At 34.8% G+C, this 19,002-nt stretch overlaps 1 protein-coding gene across 1 annotated transcript; it reads left to right on the top strand.

Moving 5' to 3' along the window:
- LOC121419762 lies at positions 1 to 2,254 on the top strand. Its single transcript, XM_041614218.1, has 4 exons — positions 1 to 220; positions 881 to 1,040; positions 1,399 to 1,505; positions 2,174 to 2,254. Exons 1-4 carry the CDS (start codon positions 68 to 70, stop codon positions 2,252 to 2,254), a joined length of 501 nt encoding a protein of 166 aa, XP_041470152.1. The 5' UTR covers positions 1 to 67.
- The last annotated feature ends 16,748 nt before the right edge of the window (positions 2,255 to 19,002 follow it).

The raw sequence follows: 19,002 nt of genomic DNA, 5'->3' as shown, positions 1-19,002 counted from the left end.
TTGACCAGACTTCCAGACCCAAGTTCTGCTAAAGCTGCAGGCACTGGAGGAAGGACAAAAAAGGATCATGACGGCATTTAATGCTATGGGGGAGAAGCCCAAACCTTCCTCCTTGGAGTCTGCCGATTTGTGTGAGCCTTTTAGTGAGCCGTTGAATACTGTCGAAGACTTCAAGGTGCTAGAAGGGATACTAAATGATGCTGAATTTAAGAGTCGTATGGTAAGTTTTACAAGATGAATAATCATGTGCATTTTCTCCACTTGGAATACTCCAAGTAACCCAAGTTTCAAAGTGATCCATGCCCTGATGAATTTATAACCATGTTAAAAGATAAAAGTCACAATAGCTTCCAATTTCTTAATTTAAGACATTTTGGGAGGGGGTGGGAGGCCTGATCCAAGCAGTTTTTATCTTGATATTTCAGTACCTTGAGGAGGGCATCTTATCTTTACTTTTGACACACTTCAAGTTTCAGAATGATTACCCAATAGGATATAGAATTGTGATTAGCTGAATTGTGTGTGCTTAATAGGCAACCAGTTGAAATGGTCCTCAGGGGATGGATGTAGTGCACTATGCAGTAAATGCAGAATCTTGAATTAATGCAATGACCAGGGTACACTCTAAATCCTAGGTCCTTAACTGATATAGTGATGTTTTGGCGTGATATATATTTGTAGCTAATATAAGGCATATTAGATCTGATTTGGCCAAGGTCTGTGTGCATCTTTTAAATAGGTCAGGTAATATTTACTGCATCAGTGTAAAGTTTTATCTTGAAAGACCCCCATTGTACTGTGTATGAAAGAGAGGTGTAACTCATTTATTTGGAGGAAATTATGCAACATTGTAATTAACAAGGGTTCTTATATTTTTCAGATAACTTTCTTGAGTCTGATTGGCGGCAGTAAACTATCACAGACTGGGAGAAGGGTCATGCAAAAGCTGAGGACCAATCATCTTTGGTCGAAGTTCAACATCCTGGGAAGGAAAGGAAAGAGGTCCCTCAAGGCAACCAAGTTTTTCCCTGTCATCGTCAGTGAGTGTTTAGATTGAGTGATTAATATGACTACTTGTAAATAGCTTAATGAACTGTCATGACCATAAAAAAGGAACTTGAGCAGCTCTTTACCCTCTATTAGCAGACATATTTTGTTTCCTGTTAATTGGCCTTTGAATGACAACTTATTAGATTTTGCATTGTCAGAGCTAATAAGTTAGATATCATGAAATATTCCTCCCTATCTATGCTTGAAAATTTGTTTTGATTTTTTTTATATAAAAAAAATGATTTGTATATTATACACATCCTATTGGTCGATTATATTTGGAGGTTTGCCAAACTTCTACTCTGATTTTATTATAATGTTACATGGGATTTGCACATTTGTCCTTAGGAGCCTGCATGAAAAACCATGAGGGAACCACTGAACCTGAGGTGGAGGAAGTGATCGGTGACTATTTGAAGCGTACCCCATTTCTTCCCGGTGGGAATAAGCACAAGGTAAGTGCTGTTTTCACGCTATAAGAGAAAAATGCTATTCAGTCAAACTAAAACCGCAAGACTGAATCCAATTGAATAATTACTTTTGTGTAAGATGATAAAAAAGTGCTAAATTCATTTTATCAAAATGAAGATGCAAAACAACAGAAAATCACAAAATTAACACAGAATCTAATGTCCTGACACTCTGCATGCACAATGCAGGCTAGGATATTGTCTTCTCTCTTCCGTCATGGTAAGTCCCAGTTATCAGTCATCGGAGTGTCAAATTCTAGGAAACAAACTCATCATTTTTCATTTAAGATTTCTTGGCTGAATGACAGATCTGGGATTGCAGACTTACTGTACATTTAGAAAGGTCTTATATGTGAAGCATTTAACTCCCCCCCCCAAACAAAAAAATAATAAAAATAAATAAATAAATAAAAAATAAATAAAAATAAAAAATGAAATAAAAAAAATGGGAAAGTCAACACATATTTTTTCTATACAGGTTTTTTTTTTCTTACGGGTTACATGTGATGAGTGCCTTACATGTATGTGATTTTGTGTGCTGTAGGTTGGCCTTTTATTTTACACCCTGAAACCTAAATTTGATATAACATAAAAAGATATATGAATGTTTCATCATTTTTTAATATTGCTTGATTACTCGAATTTTTTTGCAGAAAGTTCCAACTGTCCCTGTTCTAGATGTCAGCAATGATGACATTGACGCCAACGATGATGTTGAGGATATGAAGTATTAACTGAGCACTTTATCGTTTTCCAGGCTACCGGTATTGCCTGATTCAGGTATACATACATTCCGATTTCAGGATTATATGTATATGGGTCTGTCCATAAAGTTGGGGTACCTAAACGTGACATTTTTTTCATTTAATCATTCAAGTTTTAAAATGATGACTCACACAATTATGCTGTTTTATAGGAATATATTTGGTGCATCCAGGAAGCTTTTGAAGATCACAGATGAATTGTTTTGTGATAATTTTTAAAAATATTTACAAAAATATGGTGGTGTCCGCTCAAAATATGTTACATCCACAACCACCGTTTTTTCAGATATACCAGCTCATCTATTATATGTTACATAACTAAAACATGCATGGTTACAGTGTTTTACATGGCTGGCTTAATGAAGCAAATCTTTGAACAGAAGCTTACTACCTTCCCCAAGTTTTTTATGAATGTTTGTTTTCGACCAAATGTCACAGGTTGTGGATGAACGGGACACCATGATATTTCTGCAACTTTCATCAATAACTCTGGAAATCAGTACACCCTCATTGCAGTTATTGTTGCATTGAATTAGATAGAGAGCCCATACTAAGCAGGCAAATATTTATCATCAAAAGCATTACATATTTACTGTTACATGTACATTGCAAAATGAGGAGTTGTGGATGTAACACGGACACGGTGTCCTGTTACATCCACAACGTCGTTTTTGTGTAATTATTCCAAAATACATTGTGGAACACTAGGTTTGTGATTTTCAGATGCTTTTTATTTTCACACAAGATAATTTAGGGTAGTTAAGAAAATTCTAACTGGACTATTTCATTGGATTATAGGGGATTAAAGAAAAAATGGCTCAAAAGTACCCCCAACTTTATGGACAGACCCATATGTTGTTTTAACAGTATTTAGAAGGCTGTCTTTAAATGAGTCCTTTCATGATATTTGTTTTTCATTTTTTTAAATTTTTTGTAATGTGTACATGTTAATTAATACATGAACTCTCATTTGAAAAGTTGTGCAAGAGAATTATGGTAGTGATAGACATAAAGTGCATATTCACTTGTAGTAAATGATAATTGCCACCGTAATTGCCGAGTTACATGAGTAAAGTACAGTCAACCTCGGCTAAGTCGAACAAAATAAGTCCCAATTTTCTCCCATTCATTCCTGTGTAAAAATCTTTCTCTAAGTCGAATTCCACAAGTCGAATTTTGCATAAGTCGACGCTTATTTCAAGTCTAGATTTGCATTAATACACGTTATTCACATCGCATAAGTCGAATTTCCTCCCTCGTACTTGTACATCACGAAAAATTGAAATAAGCATTCCTGCTTGTTGTCGTAAAAAAGGTGCAAGAGGAAACAAATAGCGGTCTTTATTCACACTTCATATCGTTACACATGGTCCCCGCTTATATCCTTACCAGTCCAGCTGATCATGAACATAAATCCCTCGGCCCTGGTTAGAGCACAGGTTTTTAACTTGTGGGCGTATCATTCTTATGCATAATACACATACCAGCTATCACAGCAAGCGGGCCCAATATGTCATGCATTGCACTGAATCAACTGAACAACGTGGTTTCTGTAATCCCACCCACACGACCACAAACTCCAACATGGTTTGCTGGCAATTCACGCATATGCGCTAATCAGGCCAAGCCACGCGACAAGACTTGTGTGAATGAAGGTACCCATGTTCTGGCTTGAACATCTTGCAGCTAGACGCGTGTATCCCTTGGCGGCAAAATATGAAACTACAAATAAAAGCACTTCATGAATACAGCAAAATGCTACTGTGGGCAGTAATTAAATGGTCAATTCACAACATAAACTTACATTGGGTAATGACAGTACATTACAATCTCTAAGTAAAAAAAAATTGACTTATGCGTAAGTTGAATTTCGCGTAAGTCGAACTGATTTCGTCGGTCCCAATAGATTCGACTTAGGCGAGGTTGCCTGTAGATCATATGATTTCACTTTACTAAAAACTAATGGGTGGTGTGTCATTTTGTTATGAAATCCAAACATTTTCTCAGGTATGGAAATTACAGGTTCTATAAATCGCTCAAGTTAATTTTTATTGTGTGTGATGTTTCCAGTGATGCAAAAAGAGTTTTGACTATTCAAACTTGCCAGTTACTTATTAACTTCCATGTATATCTTCTACATCTACATAGTTTTATTGTAAATTACTTTATGTTGATTATTCTTGTGTTTCAAAATGTATACATGTGATGATTTTGTGTTGCAAGGTCCAGATTGGCTATGATAAAACTCGCCTCCAATTATCTCAAATGTAAATCTGCCTACAAAGTCTGTTGTTGATTAAAGTAACAATACATTCTCATTATAATGAAGTTTTATGACCATGCTTCCTTGCAACAAAATCTCATCATATTGAGCAAAGACTCCTTTACAAAAGCATTGCCTACAATCATGTACTCTGTTGTTATTTTTGTGTAATACTTAATAATGGGGATGAATAATGTGAAATGATTCTCCAAACAACTTCATTTTAACAAAATACAATTGATTATGCAATGTTTCATGTATTCTTCTCGTGATGAACTTTTAGTATGAAATCCAAAAACATCTCCTCAGGAATGGAAGATCAAGTTATCTAAATCTTTTTACTTGTTACTTTTTATTGTATTTTATGTTACCAAAGCCACAATGAAGGTGCTGCCAAATTCTTGACAAAAAATGCTGTGCTTTTTCTGTTCATACACAATGAGTTTTGACTATTCAAACTTGCCAGTTATTTATTAACATCCATGTATATTTTCTACTTTTATGTTATCAAAGCCACAATGTACATATGTGCTGCCAAATTCTTGACAAAAAAAGTTGACTATTCAAACTTGCCAGTTATTTGTTAACATATATCTTCTACTTGACATAGTTTTATTGCGATTTAATTTGCAAAGTCCAACATTGGCTGTGGTAATACTCGGTTCCAACCAACTCAAATCTTGATCTGCCTACGAAGATTCACTACACTACGCTGAGCCAAAATACACTTTGTCAATTATATGGATAGAACTCCTTCATAACAGTTATGTAAACAAATTTTTTGCACAATTTGCTTTTACCCAAGTTTATGCATACTTTAAAGACAGTCCGTCCCTTTGCATTCAAATTTTTGAAAAACTGTCAGCAGGACTTAGGTATCGAAGAAAACAATATTTAGGAAACTCCTGTAAGTTCTGGAGTCAATAGGGTCTCAATTTTTTTCAAAAATTATAACATAAATCCAAAGTCTTTTCTCAGACCCTGTTGTTTCAAAAATTATAATATAAATCTAAAGTCTTTATTCCAGACCCGGTTGTTTAAAAAATAATAATATCAGTCCAAAGTCTCTATTCCAGACCCGGTTGTTTAACAAATAACCATATCAGCCAAAAGTTATTATTCCAGACCTGATTGTTTCAAAAATGATAATATAAGTCAAAAGTCTTTTCTCCAGACCCGGTTGTTTAAAAACTTATAATAAAAATCCAAAGTCTTTTTCCAGACCCTGTTGTTTCAAAAATTATAATATCAATCAAAAGTCTATATTCCAAACCCGGTTTTTTCAAAAATTATAATATAAATCCAAAGTCTTTATTCCAGACCCGGTTGTTTCAAAATAATAATATGAGCCCAAAGTCTTTATTCCAGACCCGGTTGTTTCAAAAATAATAATATGAGCCCAAAGTCTTTATTCCAGACCCGGTTGTTTCAAAAATTATAATATAAGTCCAAAGTCTTTATTCCAGACCCGGTTGTTTCAAAAATTATAATATAAGTCCAAAGTCTTTATTCCAGACCCGGTTGTTTAAAAAATAATCATATGAGCCTAAAGTCTTTATTCCAAACCCGATTGTTTCAAAAAATGATGATATAAGTCTAAAGTCTTTTCTCCAGACCCTGTCGTTTAAAAAATTATGATATAAATCCAAAGTCTTTTTTTAGACCCTGTTGTTTCAAAAATTAAAATATAAATCAAAAGTCTTCATTCAATACCCGGTGTTTAAAAAATAATAATATGAGTCCAAAGTCTTTATTCCAGACCTGATTGTTTAAAAAATTATAAAATAAGTCCAAAGTCTTGTCTCCAGACCCAATTGTTTCAAAAATTATAATATAAATCAAAAGTCTTTATTTCAGACCCGGTTGTTTAAAAAATGATAATATAAATCCAAAATCTTTTTTCCAGACCCGGTTGTTTAAAAAAAAAATCATGATATACATCTACAGTAAAGTCTTTTTTCCAGACCCGGTTATTTAAACAATTATAATTTTAGTCCCAAACAAGATACATTAATGATATTCCAGTGGAATAAAAATGAGAATCGAGCTTAGTCTTTTCTCCAGACGCTAATAGTAAATTGAAAATCAAGCATAGTCTTTGCTCCAGACCCGGTAGCTAAAAGCTGAAACGTTATAGTAATGCGTTTATATAGCACAAAAATGTGAAATCTTTTTCCCAGACCCGGTTAATCAAAAAATTATAATATAAGTCCAAAGTCTTTTTTCCAGACCCATTTATTTCAAAAATTATAATAATTATAAAAAAACAAAGACCCACGATCCTATTCATATTGAATAACTGTGTGTGTGTGTGTATTTGAGTTTTGTCAGACGTGTATTAATCAGATATGATTATTTACGTCTGGGACCAACCTTTAACGTCACCATCCGAAAGACGTGAAGACGTGACCAGGGCTCGAACCTGAAACCTCTGCATCAATATGTAACTTCCCCACAGCTTGGATTACAGGCGCACGCCACAACGCCCAGTTGTGGAATTGTAGCGTAGTCTTTCTGTCAGACCCAGTTATAAAAGTCATTAAAAACACAACAACAACAATAACAAAAAGGACCCTGCCACCAATAAAGGTCAAGTCCACCTCAGAAAAATGTTGATTTGAATCAATAGAGAAAAATCAGACAAGCACAATGCTAAAAATGTAAAGGTAAATGCTAGTTTTGGTAATGATATCAAAATGAGTTCGTACAGAATCTAATGAAATGACCACCAAAGTGTCTGTTTGTATAAATTAAACGCATGTGTCAAAGGATTCTGGAAGAAATTGTGTAATTGCTGAGAAATCAGCAAATAAGCACAGGATTCGGGTAGGGCGTCGGGCCCGACGCTCTATAAACAATAATTATACATTGTCCCACGTGCGCTTATCTGTGTTGGGGATCTTCGGTGTGAATATTTTTCAGCGTAGATTTCAAAATTTCACAAAGTTCAGTTAATGTAACTGTACCAGATCTCGATCCTCAATGATATACTGACAATTAAGCCTTGTTTTTCAGACTTTCTTATGAAATCTGTGTTTACTGCAACTACTGGAATTTCTCTTTAAGTTTTTGAAATGACATAACTTAGAAAGTATAAAAACCTAGTTTATGAAACTTGACTATAAGGTTAATCAAGTATTACTAAACATCCTTTTAGAGTTTCATGTCACATGACCAAGGTCAAAGGTCATTTAGGGTCAATGAACTTAGACCATGTTGGGGGAATCAACATCAAAATCTTAACCTGAGGTTAAGATTTTGAAATATCATCATAACTTAGAAAATATATGGAACTAGTTCATTAAATTTGGACATAAGTTTAATCAAGGATCAACAAATATCCTGGATTAGTTTTACGTCACATGATTAAGGTCAAAGGTCATTTAGGGTCAATGAACTTTGGCCGATTTGGGGGTATCTGATGAATTACAATCAAACCTTAAAAAGGTTTTGGATCTGATTCATGAAACTTGGACATAATAGTAATCAAGTATCACTGAACATCCTGGGCAAGTTTCAGGTCACATGGTCAAGGTCAAAGGTTTTTTAGGGTCAATGAACTTTGGCCGAAATTTGGGCATTTGCTTAATTACCATCATAACTTTGAAAGTATGTTGGTCTAGTTCATAAAACTTGGACATAAGAGTAATCAAGTATCACTGAACATCCTGTGTGCATTTTAGGTCACATGACCAAGGTCAGAGGTCAATGAACTTTGGCCATAATGGGGGTATCTGTTGAATTACCATCATAACTTTGCAAGTTTATTGATCTGACTTTTGAAACTTGGACATAAGAGTGATCCAGTATCCCTGAATATCATGTGCAAGTTTCAGATCGCATGATCAAGGTCAAAGGTCATGTGCGGTCAATGAATTTCGGCCACATTGGGGGTATTTGTTGAATTACCATCCTATCTCTGTAAGTGTATTGGTCTAGTTCATAAAACGTGGAAATAAGAGTAACCAAGTATCACTTAACATCTTGTGCGAGTTATAGTAGTTTTCAAAGTCAGCACAGCTGCTATGTTGAATCGCGTGATGCAGGTGACACGGTTAGAGGCATTCAACTTGTCTATTATTATTACTTCTTTTATATTCATTCCTTTTTTTATGAAAAAAACAAAACCTTTCAATACATATAAAACAAAAAACTGAGGAATAAGATATCAGCACACAATATGGGGATTACTTCCCGTAAACGATAAGGTTGTTGGTCGACGATCTATGAGATATTATATAAAAGAAAATCATTCTAACAAAAGGGGATAACTTTTAACAAGTTCTTCGGTACTTTAAATTTTCAGTGTACCAAGTACCATTTGTAATATATTCAGAATTTTTGTTCATTAGTTACAATTCCAATAATCTCAGTGGCCTAAGATATATTTTCTGGGGTTATATTGACCCGTTAAGTAAAGATAGAGAGAGAGAGGATTTATGTGATCAAGAAGTGATAAGATAGGAAAAAAACTGATTTGAAATGACTGAGAGAGAGACAGGCAGAGAAAGAAGAGCCCCCTCACACACCAGAGTTACGGAGTTAGGCTGTCCCGTCGGTGGATTCAGGTCCATCATCATCTTGAGGTTTAATCTTTCCAAGGGGCAAATGTGTGTGTGTGTTTGAGTTTTGTCAGACGTGTCTCAATCAGATATGATTATTTACGTCTGGGACCGACCTTTAACGTCACCATCCGAAAGACGTAACCAGGGCTCAAACCTCGAACCTCTGCATCAATTTGTAACTTCCCCACACAGCTTGGATTAAAGGTGCACGCCACAACGCCCAGTCTTTAAATATTTGTAGTCTTTGCTCTAGACCCATGCAGTTATTTCAAAAAGGAAATTATTAGAAACGATAAAAACAGACAAACAATATTAACAAAGACGCCACAATATCATTGATGTAGAATAACGTTGTTGTTGTTGTTGTTGTTATTTTGGGTTTTTAAGGCGCGTACCATTCAGATCTGAATATTTACGCCTTTTATTAATTTGACGTTTTTGTGGTATGCCTTATCACAGGGTTTTATAGTTTTGGAGATGCTGGTGTCTAAGTTTTTAGATTAATCTTTTGCTTAATTTGTATTTTAAGAGAACTGGATGTGGGGTAAAGACAACTCTCTAAACCCAAGCATTTTAACTGGGTTTATTTTTAAAGATTGGTCTTAGCTTTGATTTTTTTTCCATATCTGTTATCTTATAAAAAGCTGGGTGTAGACGAAGGTCTAAGCATAATAATAATGTTATTTAACAGGAATAAGAATGTGACAAAGTCTTATGTTTTTAAGATTGTTTGAATTAATTTCTAAATGACTGGGTCTGGAATAGAGACAACGCTCTAAACATGTGCTTTTGTACTTGGTCTTAATTTGGAGGATTGTTGGTTCTTAGATTCGTTGTTGGGGGTTGGGTTTTATTTTTTTTATTCTTGAAATAATTGTGTCTGGAGGAAAGTCTACAATCGATCTCCATGTTATTCCACAGTAGTTAGATTATTGGGTATTTGTTTTAGACAATTTCATTTTTAAATAATAACCAAGTCTGGAAAATGGACGTTTTCTTTGCCCATGCATAATTACAATGTTTTGTAGGAGTCTTAGTATTATTATACAAAAAAAAATCTGGGTGTGGGGTACAGACATATTTTTTACTGGGTGTAACTTTTGAAAACTGGTTTTAGATTTGATTTTCTTTTTTAATTCATTTCTTAGATAACCTGGTCTGGAGGAAAGAGTACGTTTTTACAACACATGTTATTCCAAGAGAATATGATAGGGTCTTATGTTAGAATTTTTTTTGTAATGATTAGGTCTGGATTAAAGACAACATTCTAAACCTCTTTTTAAAAACATGTTCTTAGGTTCAAGGATTGCTTGGTATTAGATTTGGAGTTATTTATATTTTTACTATTAGCCTTATTTTGAAAAACAAATGACTGGGTCTGGCTGAAAGACTACGCTATATGTCCATGTTATCCAGCATTAATAAGATTATGGGGTCTTTACACGGTTTTTTTTGTTGTTGTATTGTTATTTTAAATTTTTGAATAACAGGTTTTGGAGAAAAGGCTAAGCTCGATTTTCTTTTTTTTCGATTGGAACATCATTATGGTATCTTAGTTCGGACTTATATCATAATTTTTTTAAATAACTGGGTCTGGAAAAAAGACTTTGGACTTACATTATGATTTTTGAAACTACTGCTTCTGGAAAAAGACTTTGGACTTTTGTGCTATATGAAGGCATTACTATAGGGTTTAAGTTTTTGGTTTTAAATAACCGGGTCTGGAGAAAAGACTATGCTTGATTCTCAATTTACTCATAGCGCGTATATTCACAATATATTCAGTATAATTTAAAACAACAACAAAGACTTTGATTCTACCAGTTTTAATTAACTTGGTCTGGAGAGAAGACTAGGCTCGATTCTCATTTTTATTCCTTGGGAACATCATTATCTTATCTTAGTTTGGACTTATATCATAATATTTGAAATAATCGGGTCTAGAAAAAAAGACTGGACTTTGAAACAACCGGGTCTGGAGAAAAGACTTTTGACTATATTATTATTCTTTTAACTCTTCATGCGTTACGTTCGCATTATTGCACATCCGTAGGTGTGTTTCGTTCGCATTTTTGCAAAACCACACATTTCCCATAGACGTCCCCTGTCCCATTGTTTTTCGAACAATAATGCCCCGGAGCATGCCTAGCTTCAATGTATAGCCTGGCGTTTGTGTATAGGGCACACATAAGTATTACAGACCCCCATTCACTCACGTGTTATATCATAGTGCATAAAAAAAATCATTAAAAATCAATCCCTCGATAGATTTTGCTTTAATTTACTGACATCAGTCACAATTAACAGTACATTAAGACTTGATATGTTAATCAGGAACTTGACCAGCTCAATCAAAAGTTAAATGGCCTGAAATAAGACTAACCATAATTTCGGCCATTTCATTGCCACAAAACCAGAACTGCATTGTGTGTAATAATAATTAAAATGAAATACAAAAATGCAGTCTAGCCTCCCCAAACGCCTTAATTATGAAAGAGTATGAACGTAGCATTTTCTATATCGTTTTTCTTTTGATATACAAACATTTAATCTATTTTTAATGAATTATTTTGATCAATAAAGTCATGTGATCTTTACTTACGCCTGTCCGGCATGCTTTGCGCGCGGTTGAATTACTCTCATGTGCCCTGTTAAGACATACCGTACATGTGTACCGATCGAACGTGCGACATTAGTTTAGCGTTCGACGGATTATCGCAGTTTACAAATTACAGAATCGTTGAGTTTTCCTTGAAAATTAGTACTTATATCGCGTTTATTCCCCCCCCCAAAAAAAAAAAAAATCAATACATCCTGATCACAGCCAGGAAGTTCATTGAAAAGGGAGAGGAGAAAATCAATAAAAACCCTCCTCACAAACAATACCATGGCCAGGTTTATTGTTAGGAGTCTGTGACCCATGGCACAAATGTGAATGAGACCCTTTCAATGGAGTACCGTACCTTGACCAGGCAAAAATTTACTCTCTTTTAATTTCCACTATATATGGGCTATTTTTATCAGATTATCATGATTTTGGTATCAATACAAAGCTTATGTAATGAACAGTCCAAGTGGATAAATAAAAATCATGCCACTAACACAAGAACCAAAGTAAAAGGGGGGCTAAATTTTGTTGGAAGTATTAGGAGAAAGGATTTAGAAAATGTAATTAACTATACATTTTTCCATAGTTTATCCAATAAATTTACATACGATAAGAAAGCCCAGGAAACACTCTACAAGTTTGCTACACAACATTTTCTTTCAAAATGATCGGATAAAAAGTTACGGCACTCTAAATAACAGAGCGTATTATACTGCGTAGAGGGGGTCACTGCTAAAATAATGCAACACATAAGGGATACAGAGGTGAACGCATGAAGAGTTAAACAATCGTGTCTGGAATGAAGACTTGGATTTATATTATAATTTTTGAAACAACCGGGTCTGGAGAAAAGACTTTGGACTTATATTATCATTTTTGAAACAATCGTGTCTGGAAAAAAGACTTTGGGCTCATATTATTATTTTTTAAACAACCGGGTCTGGAATAAAGACTTTGGACTTATATTATTATTTTTGAAACAACCGGGTCTGGAATAAAGACTTTGGGTTCATATTATTATTTTTGAAACAACCGGGTCTGGAATAAAGACTTTGGACTTATATTATTATTTTCGAAACAACCGGGTCTGGAATAAAGACTTTGGGTTCATATTATTATTTTTGAAACAACCGGGTCTGGAATAAAGACTTTGGATTTATATCATAATTTTTGAAAAAATCGGGTTTGGAATAAAGACTTTGAACTTATATTTTAATTTGTTAATTAACCGGGTCAGGAAAAGAGACTTTGCACTTTTGTGCTATATGAACGCATTACTATACGATTTTAGTTCAGAACGTATTTGCCAAAAATCCCTTCAAAATTATTACATTTGTGGGTAAAGTGCATTATTACATTTGATGGTGAAATTATTACATTTGTGGGTAAAGTATTATTACATTTGTGGGCGTTATTACATTTGTTGGTAAAGCGCTATTACATTTGTGGGCGTTATTACATTTTTGGGTGCAACAGGGGTGCAGGGAGGGGAGTGTACCTACCCCCCCCCCCCTGCGAGAAGCGCGGAAGGTCCGACGTTCGTTTTAATTGTTCCTTATCTGCTCTCGCTCATTTTTTTTATTTGTATGTTCTCATTTACATTGTAACTGTACACTGAACAAAAAAGAAAAAACTACAGCATGAAATACATTAGAATTCAACATAAAAACTTGACATTATAAAAATATAGCAAGAGAGAATATCAGATACATGTTCAATAGTAAGCAAACATAATGCCTAAATTGACTTTAAAAAAAAAAAATCCCCAAAATACTTTTTTGATATTTGCTCTCCATTTTATTTCTTCTCAGAATATTTCTATAATTTTTTTAAACAAATATATATGTATAAGAAGCTAAATTGATTAATACATTAAAGAAAGATATAATAATGGGTCCATTATCACCGTGTCTACCAATCACAATGTCTTTATAACCTATATCAATATTTTTAATATTCAGATAAATGGTAGCACAAAATTTACTGAAATTTTAACCAAAAGAGTCTAGAATAATGGCAATCATAAAATAGGTGATAATAGTTGTTAATAGTTTTACATTTAAAACAAAGTGGAGATTCTGCCAATTTAAATCGAAACAAATATTCATTTGACATCAAAAGTTTATACAAAAATTTAAAGTTGAATTCAGCTAAACGAAATCCTACAATGGAAGTAATTTTTCTTTCCAGATATTGTTCAAATTTTCTTTGAAATAAAGTGAGCAATATTGTTCAACATTTGGGATTATAAACTTTTTATCCACAGAAAATTGTATAATCTTTTAGAAAGTGTAATTGATAAATGTTTACTTTGTTTTATATGTAAAACAAGATCATGGTCCTTCAATTGAAAGTAGGTAACAATTGAATAATTTGATCTTTAACCAATTTTTCCCCCCATTTTCCTGGTATACAACTCCAAATTAATTTCGATTCACATAAATAATTTCCTTTTTTCTTCAATTTTGCATGAACACACAGTATATCCAATAGTCCATCGTTGTTAATATCTCCAATAACAAGAATGTCTGAGCATACCCAGTGCTTCCAAAATAAACACTTATTCTTATACAGAATGTTTTTATTACCCCATAACAACTGCTGTGTACAGGCGTAACTACGGGAGGGGCATGGGGGGGCACGTGCCCCCCCCCATCGGCTGGCCAAAAAAAAACGGGGAAAGGGAGAAAAAGAGGGAAAAGGGAGGAGAAACGTAGTGAGGAGAGAAGAGATTATTGTTCATTATGTTATATTATATTATGTTGTGTGTTATATTACAAACATTATTTGCTTCATTGTTCCTGGTGCTCGCATAGACTGTTTAACGAGATATATAATCATGTTGTATTAAAACCTCCCGTTTTCAAATCAATATATACACAAATATATTTCCTCGCAATTCGAGTTATTATTGCTTTATGTAGTGACATATTCTTCTTTTTCATGATTACTTAAAGTGATTGCCCTATTTTAAGGTCTTAAAGGGGAAGTTCACCCTGACAAAAAGTTTATTGTAAAAATAGCAGAAAAAATAATAAAAAATATTGCCGAAGGTTTGAGAAAAATTCATCAAATAATTAAAAAGTTATTAGAATTTCAATTGATTTGTGACGTCATATGCGAGCAGCATTCCTACAAAGCGAATAGTAAAAAATCAATGAAATGTCATTTTCTCAGAAAATTGAAAATTGTTTTTACTGTAACTTTTGTATATCAATAGACAAATCATTTAACACCCGATCATGAAAAAAAAATTAAGCCATCAGGAACCATACAAAATTTGAAATTCATACATTTTATATTACACAACACATGGGACAGCTGCTCGTTTATGACGTCACAAATCCAAAATTTTGAACTCTAATAACTTTCTTGCTCTTTAACGGATTTTTCCTCATACCTTCACCAATATTTTTTACTATTTTTTCTGCTATTTTTACAACAAAGTTTTCTTCGAATGAACTTCACCTTTAATATAACAAATTTCATGTCCGTGCTAACGTTCTCATTAGTGAATCGGTGAGATTTCTGCTCTTCACGAACTCCTTAAATCAGTTCTTACAATGTCCATTTTTCTGATCACCTCGCGTTTCGCGCTCGCATCATTTGGCTTGTGAAATACGTAGGGTCTTAGTGAATTCCTACAAACAAGCCTTAGAATGCCCCTCTTCAGGTCGGAATATCCTAAATTTTCAGCTCGCGCTTCGCACTCGCAGTATTTCATTAGTGAGATGCGTATGATACTCATGATTACAATGATGACTTCAAAAAGTACTTCACGTGTTTAGATGTAATTGTAACAAAATCGGCAAGCGCTTGGCACTGGTATTAGATGACTATGGTGAGATAGGTATACTCTTAATGGATTCACAAAAAGCATAGTCCTTAAAATATCCATGTTTGGGGTCAATAAATAAAAAAATGTCAGCTCGCGCTTCGCGCTCGCATCATTTGGTTAATGAAATACATACGGTCTAAGGGAATACATACAAACAAGCCTTAGAATGCCCCTCTTCAAGTCTAAATTTCCTAAATTTTCACCCCGCGCTTCGCGCTTGCAGTATTTGATTAGTAAAATGCGTATGATAATCATGATTACAATGACTACAAAAGGTGCTTCATGACTGTGTTTAGATGTAATTCTAACAAAATCAGCAAAGGATGGCACTAGCATTAGATGACTGTGGTGAGATATCTATACTCTAGTGGATTTTGAAATATAGTCCTTAAAATTTCTCTATGTAGGTTCAATATATAAAAGAAAATTAGCTCGCGCTTTGTTTAGCGTCACAGTTACATATCATGATTACAAACAAATTGCTTACAATGTCCCTTTTTAGCTCTGAATATCAAAAATTTTCAGCTCGCATTATTTAATCAGTGAGAGTCATATCCTGCATGTCTTTAAAATATCTCTATTAGGTCAGAATACCTGACAACTGAGCGCGCTTCACGCGCTCCCTAAGTGATTCGAAATTTTTGCTGGTGCCCCCACCCCAATGCCGTGACCCACGGTACGCCACTGGCTGTGTAATATCTTCACCTGTATTCTCAAAAGATGGTTTCTTATTACACATTTTCCAAGCAGTTATACATTGACAATAAAATTATGGAAGTTGTTTCATTTCAGGCATTTGGCTGAACTTCGCTAGATCACGGTGTTGTAACTTCCGTGACTGGTTGCCCAAAGGCAAGAGTTCTTTGAGGCAATTGATACACAGTAAGAGGATACGTGAAATCAAATGCAGGTTTCAATATTTTGGAAAATAAATTCGTCCCTTCCCCCCGTTACCCAACATGAACAATACTGTCTTATAATTGCTTCTTCCAAAACAAACTGAACTTTCACTAACTGCTCGCCCCCCTTCTCTCTCTCTCAGAAAGTGACACACAAAAATATGCATACAAGCAAACAATTCTGTCACTTAACTTCCTTTCCCACTCTAATCCTTATTTCTCTTGACGAATATTTTAACTGACGAATGATGTCACAGTAGCATATCACATTTAAGTACACAGTGCAACATCTTATGCCAATTATGTTTAACAAATTTCGGCAGCAATACATCATCACAAATTGGTAAATGATAAATGAAATTACCAAGATCAGGTAATTTCATTCAAAATTAAAATGTTTATTAAGGAATCCATTTTCTAAAACATTGACAATAACATAATAATAATCAGAGTCTACCAAACATTAATTTACATTTAAAACAAGTGGAATGCCTCTGGCGGTCTCACCTGCATCACGCGATTCAATATTGCACGGTGCTGACTTTGACAACTATAAAATAATTGCTAGAGGGTATTCATTTGTCTCGCAATCTACTATGGTCAACAGGGAAATTCGTGATCACTCTCGCAAAAAGTGTTAACTGGCTTTCTAGGAAATTCGTGATCACTCTCGCAAAAAGTATTCACTAGCTTACAAGTTCACGAGCTTTCGAGTGCCACTGCAACTCTTTATCAAGTGACACGGATTGTCCGATATCGTACTCTATTTATACTAACCTCCAAGACCGTACGCACAAACGCGAGAACAGTAGGTGGGCACTGATCCGTTGTGTGATTGGTCAGGAGTTATGCAAATAAGCCGCGGGTATATGCAAATACGCCGTGGGTCGGCAATATGCAAATGAGACCAAAATTGGCGGGCTCGCTAGTTTCCCTTCGGCGGGGGTTGACTGGATGAGCGGTCCCTCGATCGGGGTCGGGAACGATCGGGTCGGCAACGATCGGGTCGGCGTGCACTGCCAGGTAAGGGGGTATTGTGCTGTCGGATGGTTCGCATCCAGAAATCGGGGATGTCGATCCCGCTGTCTCTGTTGAAATTGTTAGGACAAAGACATATACTAATAGCCTCCTTAATCCTGCGTGTATACCAATGTCTTTCTTTGGCAATGCAATGTACACCCTCCCAATCTGGGTGGTGTTGCTTCTCCCAAGCATGTTCTGCCACCGCGAAAGCTCGTGAACTTGTAAGCTAGTGAACACTTTTTGCGAGAGTGATCACGAATTTCCTAGAAAGCCAGTGAACACTTTTTGCGAGAGTGATCACGAATTTCCTTGTTGACCATAGTAGATTGCGAGACAAATGAATACCAACTAGCGATTATTTCAATCCGCAATAATGAATCTATTTAGTATAAAATAATTATTCACAAAAACACCATTCATATAATGATACAATACTTTGTTAATTGATATTTGACCTTGATCATGTGACCTAAAACTTGTCAGTGATAGTTAATTACCCCTATATCCACATTTTAAACACTAAACCTTAGGTTAAGATTTTGATGTTGATTCCACCAACATGGTCTAAGTTCATTGACCCCTAATGACCTTTGACCTTGGTCATGTGACCTAAAACTCGCATGAGATACCTGATGACTCTTATGTCCAAGATTAGTGATTACAGAGTTTAATGGTAATTAAAAAATACCCCCCGACATGGCCAAAGTCCATTGACCTTTGACCTTGGTCATGTGACCGACCTGAAACTTACACGGATGTACAGTGATATTTGATTACTATTATGTCCAAGTTTCATGAATCAGATCCATAAACATTCAAAGTTATGATGGTAATTCAACAGATGCCCCCAATTCGGCCAAAGTTCATTGACCCTAAATGACCTTTGACCTTGGTCATGTGACATGAAACTCAGGCAGGATGTTTAGTAATACTTGATTAACCTTATGGCCAAGTTTCATGAACTTGGTCCATATACTTTCTAAGTAATGTTGTCATTTCAAAAACGATTTGGTGTTGATGCCGCCGCCGTTGGAAAAGCGGCGCCTGTAGTCTCACTCTGCTTCCCAGGTTAGAAAAAAAATTGAAGGCAATGCATATAAAGGCTGTTACTGGTTGGGGGTAGTATGGGGGATCAATGTATAAAAATATGATTTAGTACATTTCTTCTACACTTAAGTCATATTGCACAATGTGTATTGAAATTTCATTCAAAAGATGTCGATGAGCCAAATAGTTAAAATGAGGGATGCATCCAAGATTTCATAAAAGAGCATAAAAGTATTTGATATTCTGTTTATTTTTCCACAAAATTTGTCACTAAAAAAAAGGCAAATTCCTTTCAAATTTGCTGGCAAGACATAGTCTACTCAAAGTGGGGGGGGGGGGGCTAATGCTGGAATCTCCCTAAAGAGTGCCTTTCCAAATCAATACATTAGTGAATCATTAACAAAATTTGATATTGTCTACTGTCACTGTGGTTAGAATTCAATCAATTTTTAAACTATAGTCTATTTATATATTT

This window comes from Lytechinus variegatus, chromosome 8, assembly GCF_018143015.1.
Source record: "Lytechinus variegatus isolate NC3 chromosome 8, Lvar_3.0, whole genome shotgun sequence".
NCBI classification, from domain to species: Eukaryota; Metazoa; Echinodermata; class Echinoidea; order Temnopleuroida; family Toxopneustidae; genus Lytechinus; species Lytechinus variegatus.
The sequence above is the reverse complement of the archived record's forward strand: the minus strand, read 5'-3'. Positions and strand labels throughout refer to the sequence as shown.

Bases quoted from the DNA above. Each gene is read 5' to 3' on its own strand.
- LOC121419762 (XM_041614218.1), top strand. From the start codon at position 68: ATGACGGCATTTAATGCTATGGGGGAGAAGCCCAAACCTTCCTCCTTG. The intron at 221-880 runs GTAAGTTTTACA...TATATTTTTCAG, and splicing joins CTGAATTTAAGAGTCGTATG to ATAACTTTCTTGAGTCTGAT. The intron at 1,506-2,173 runs GTAAGTGCTGTT...ATTTTTTTGCAG, and splicing joins CCGGTGGGAATAAGCACAAG to AAAGTTCCAACTGTCCCTGT.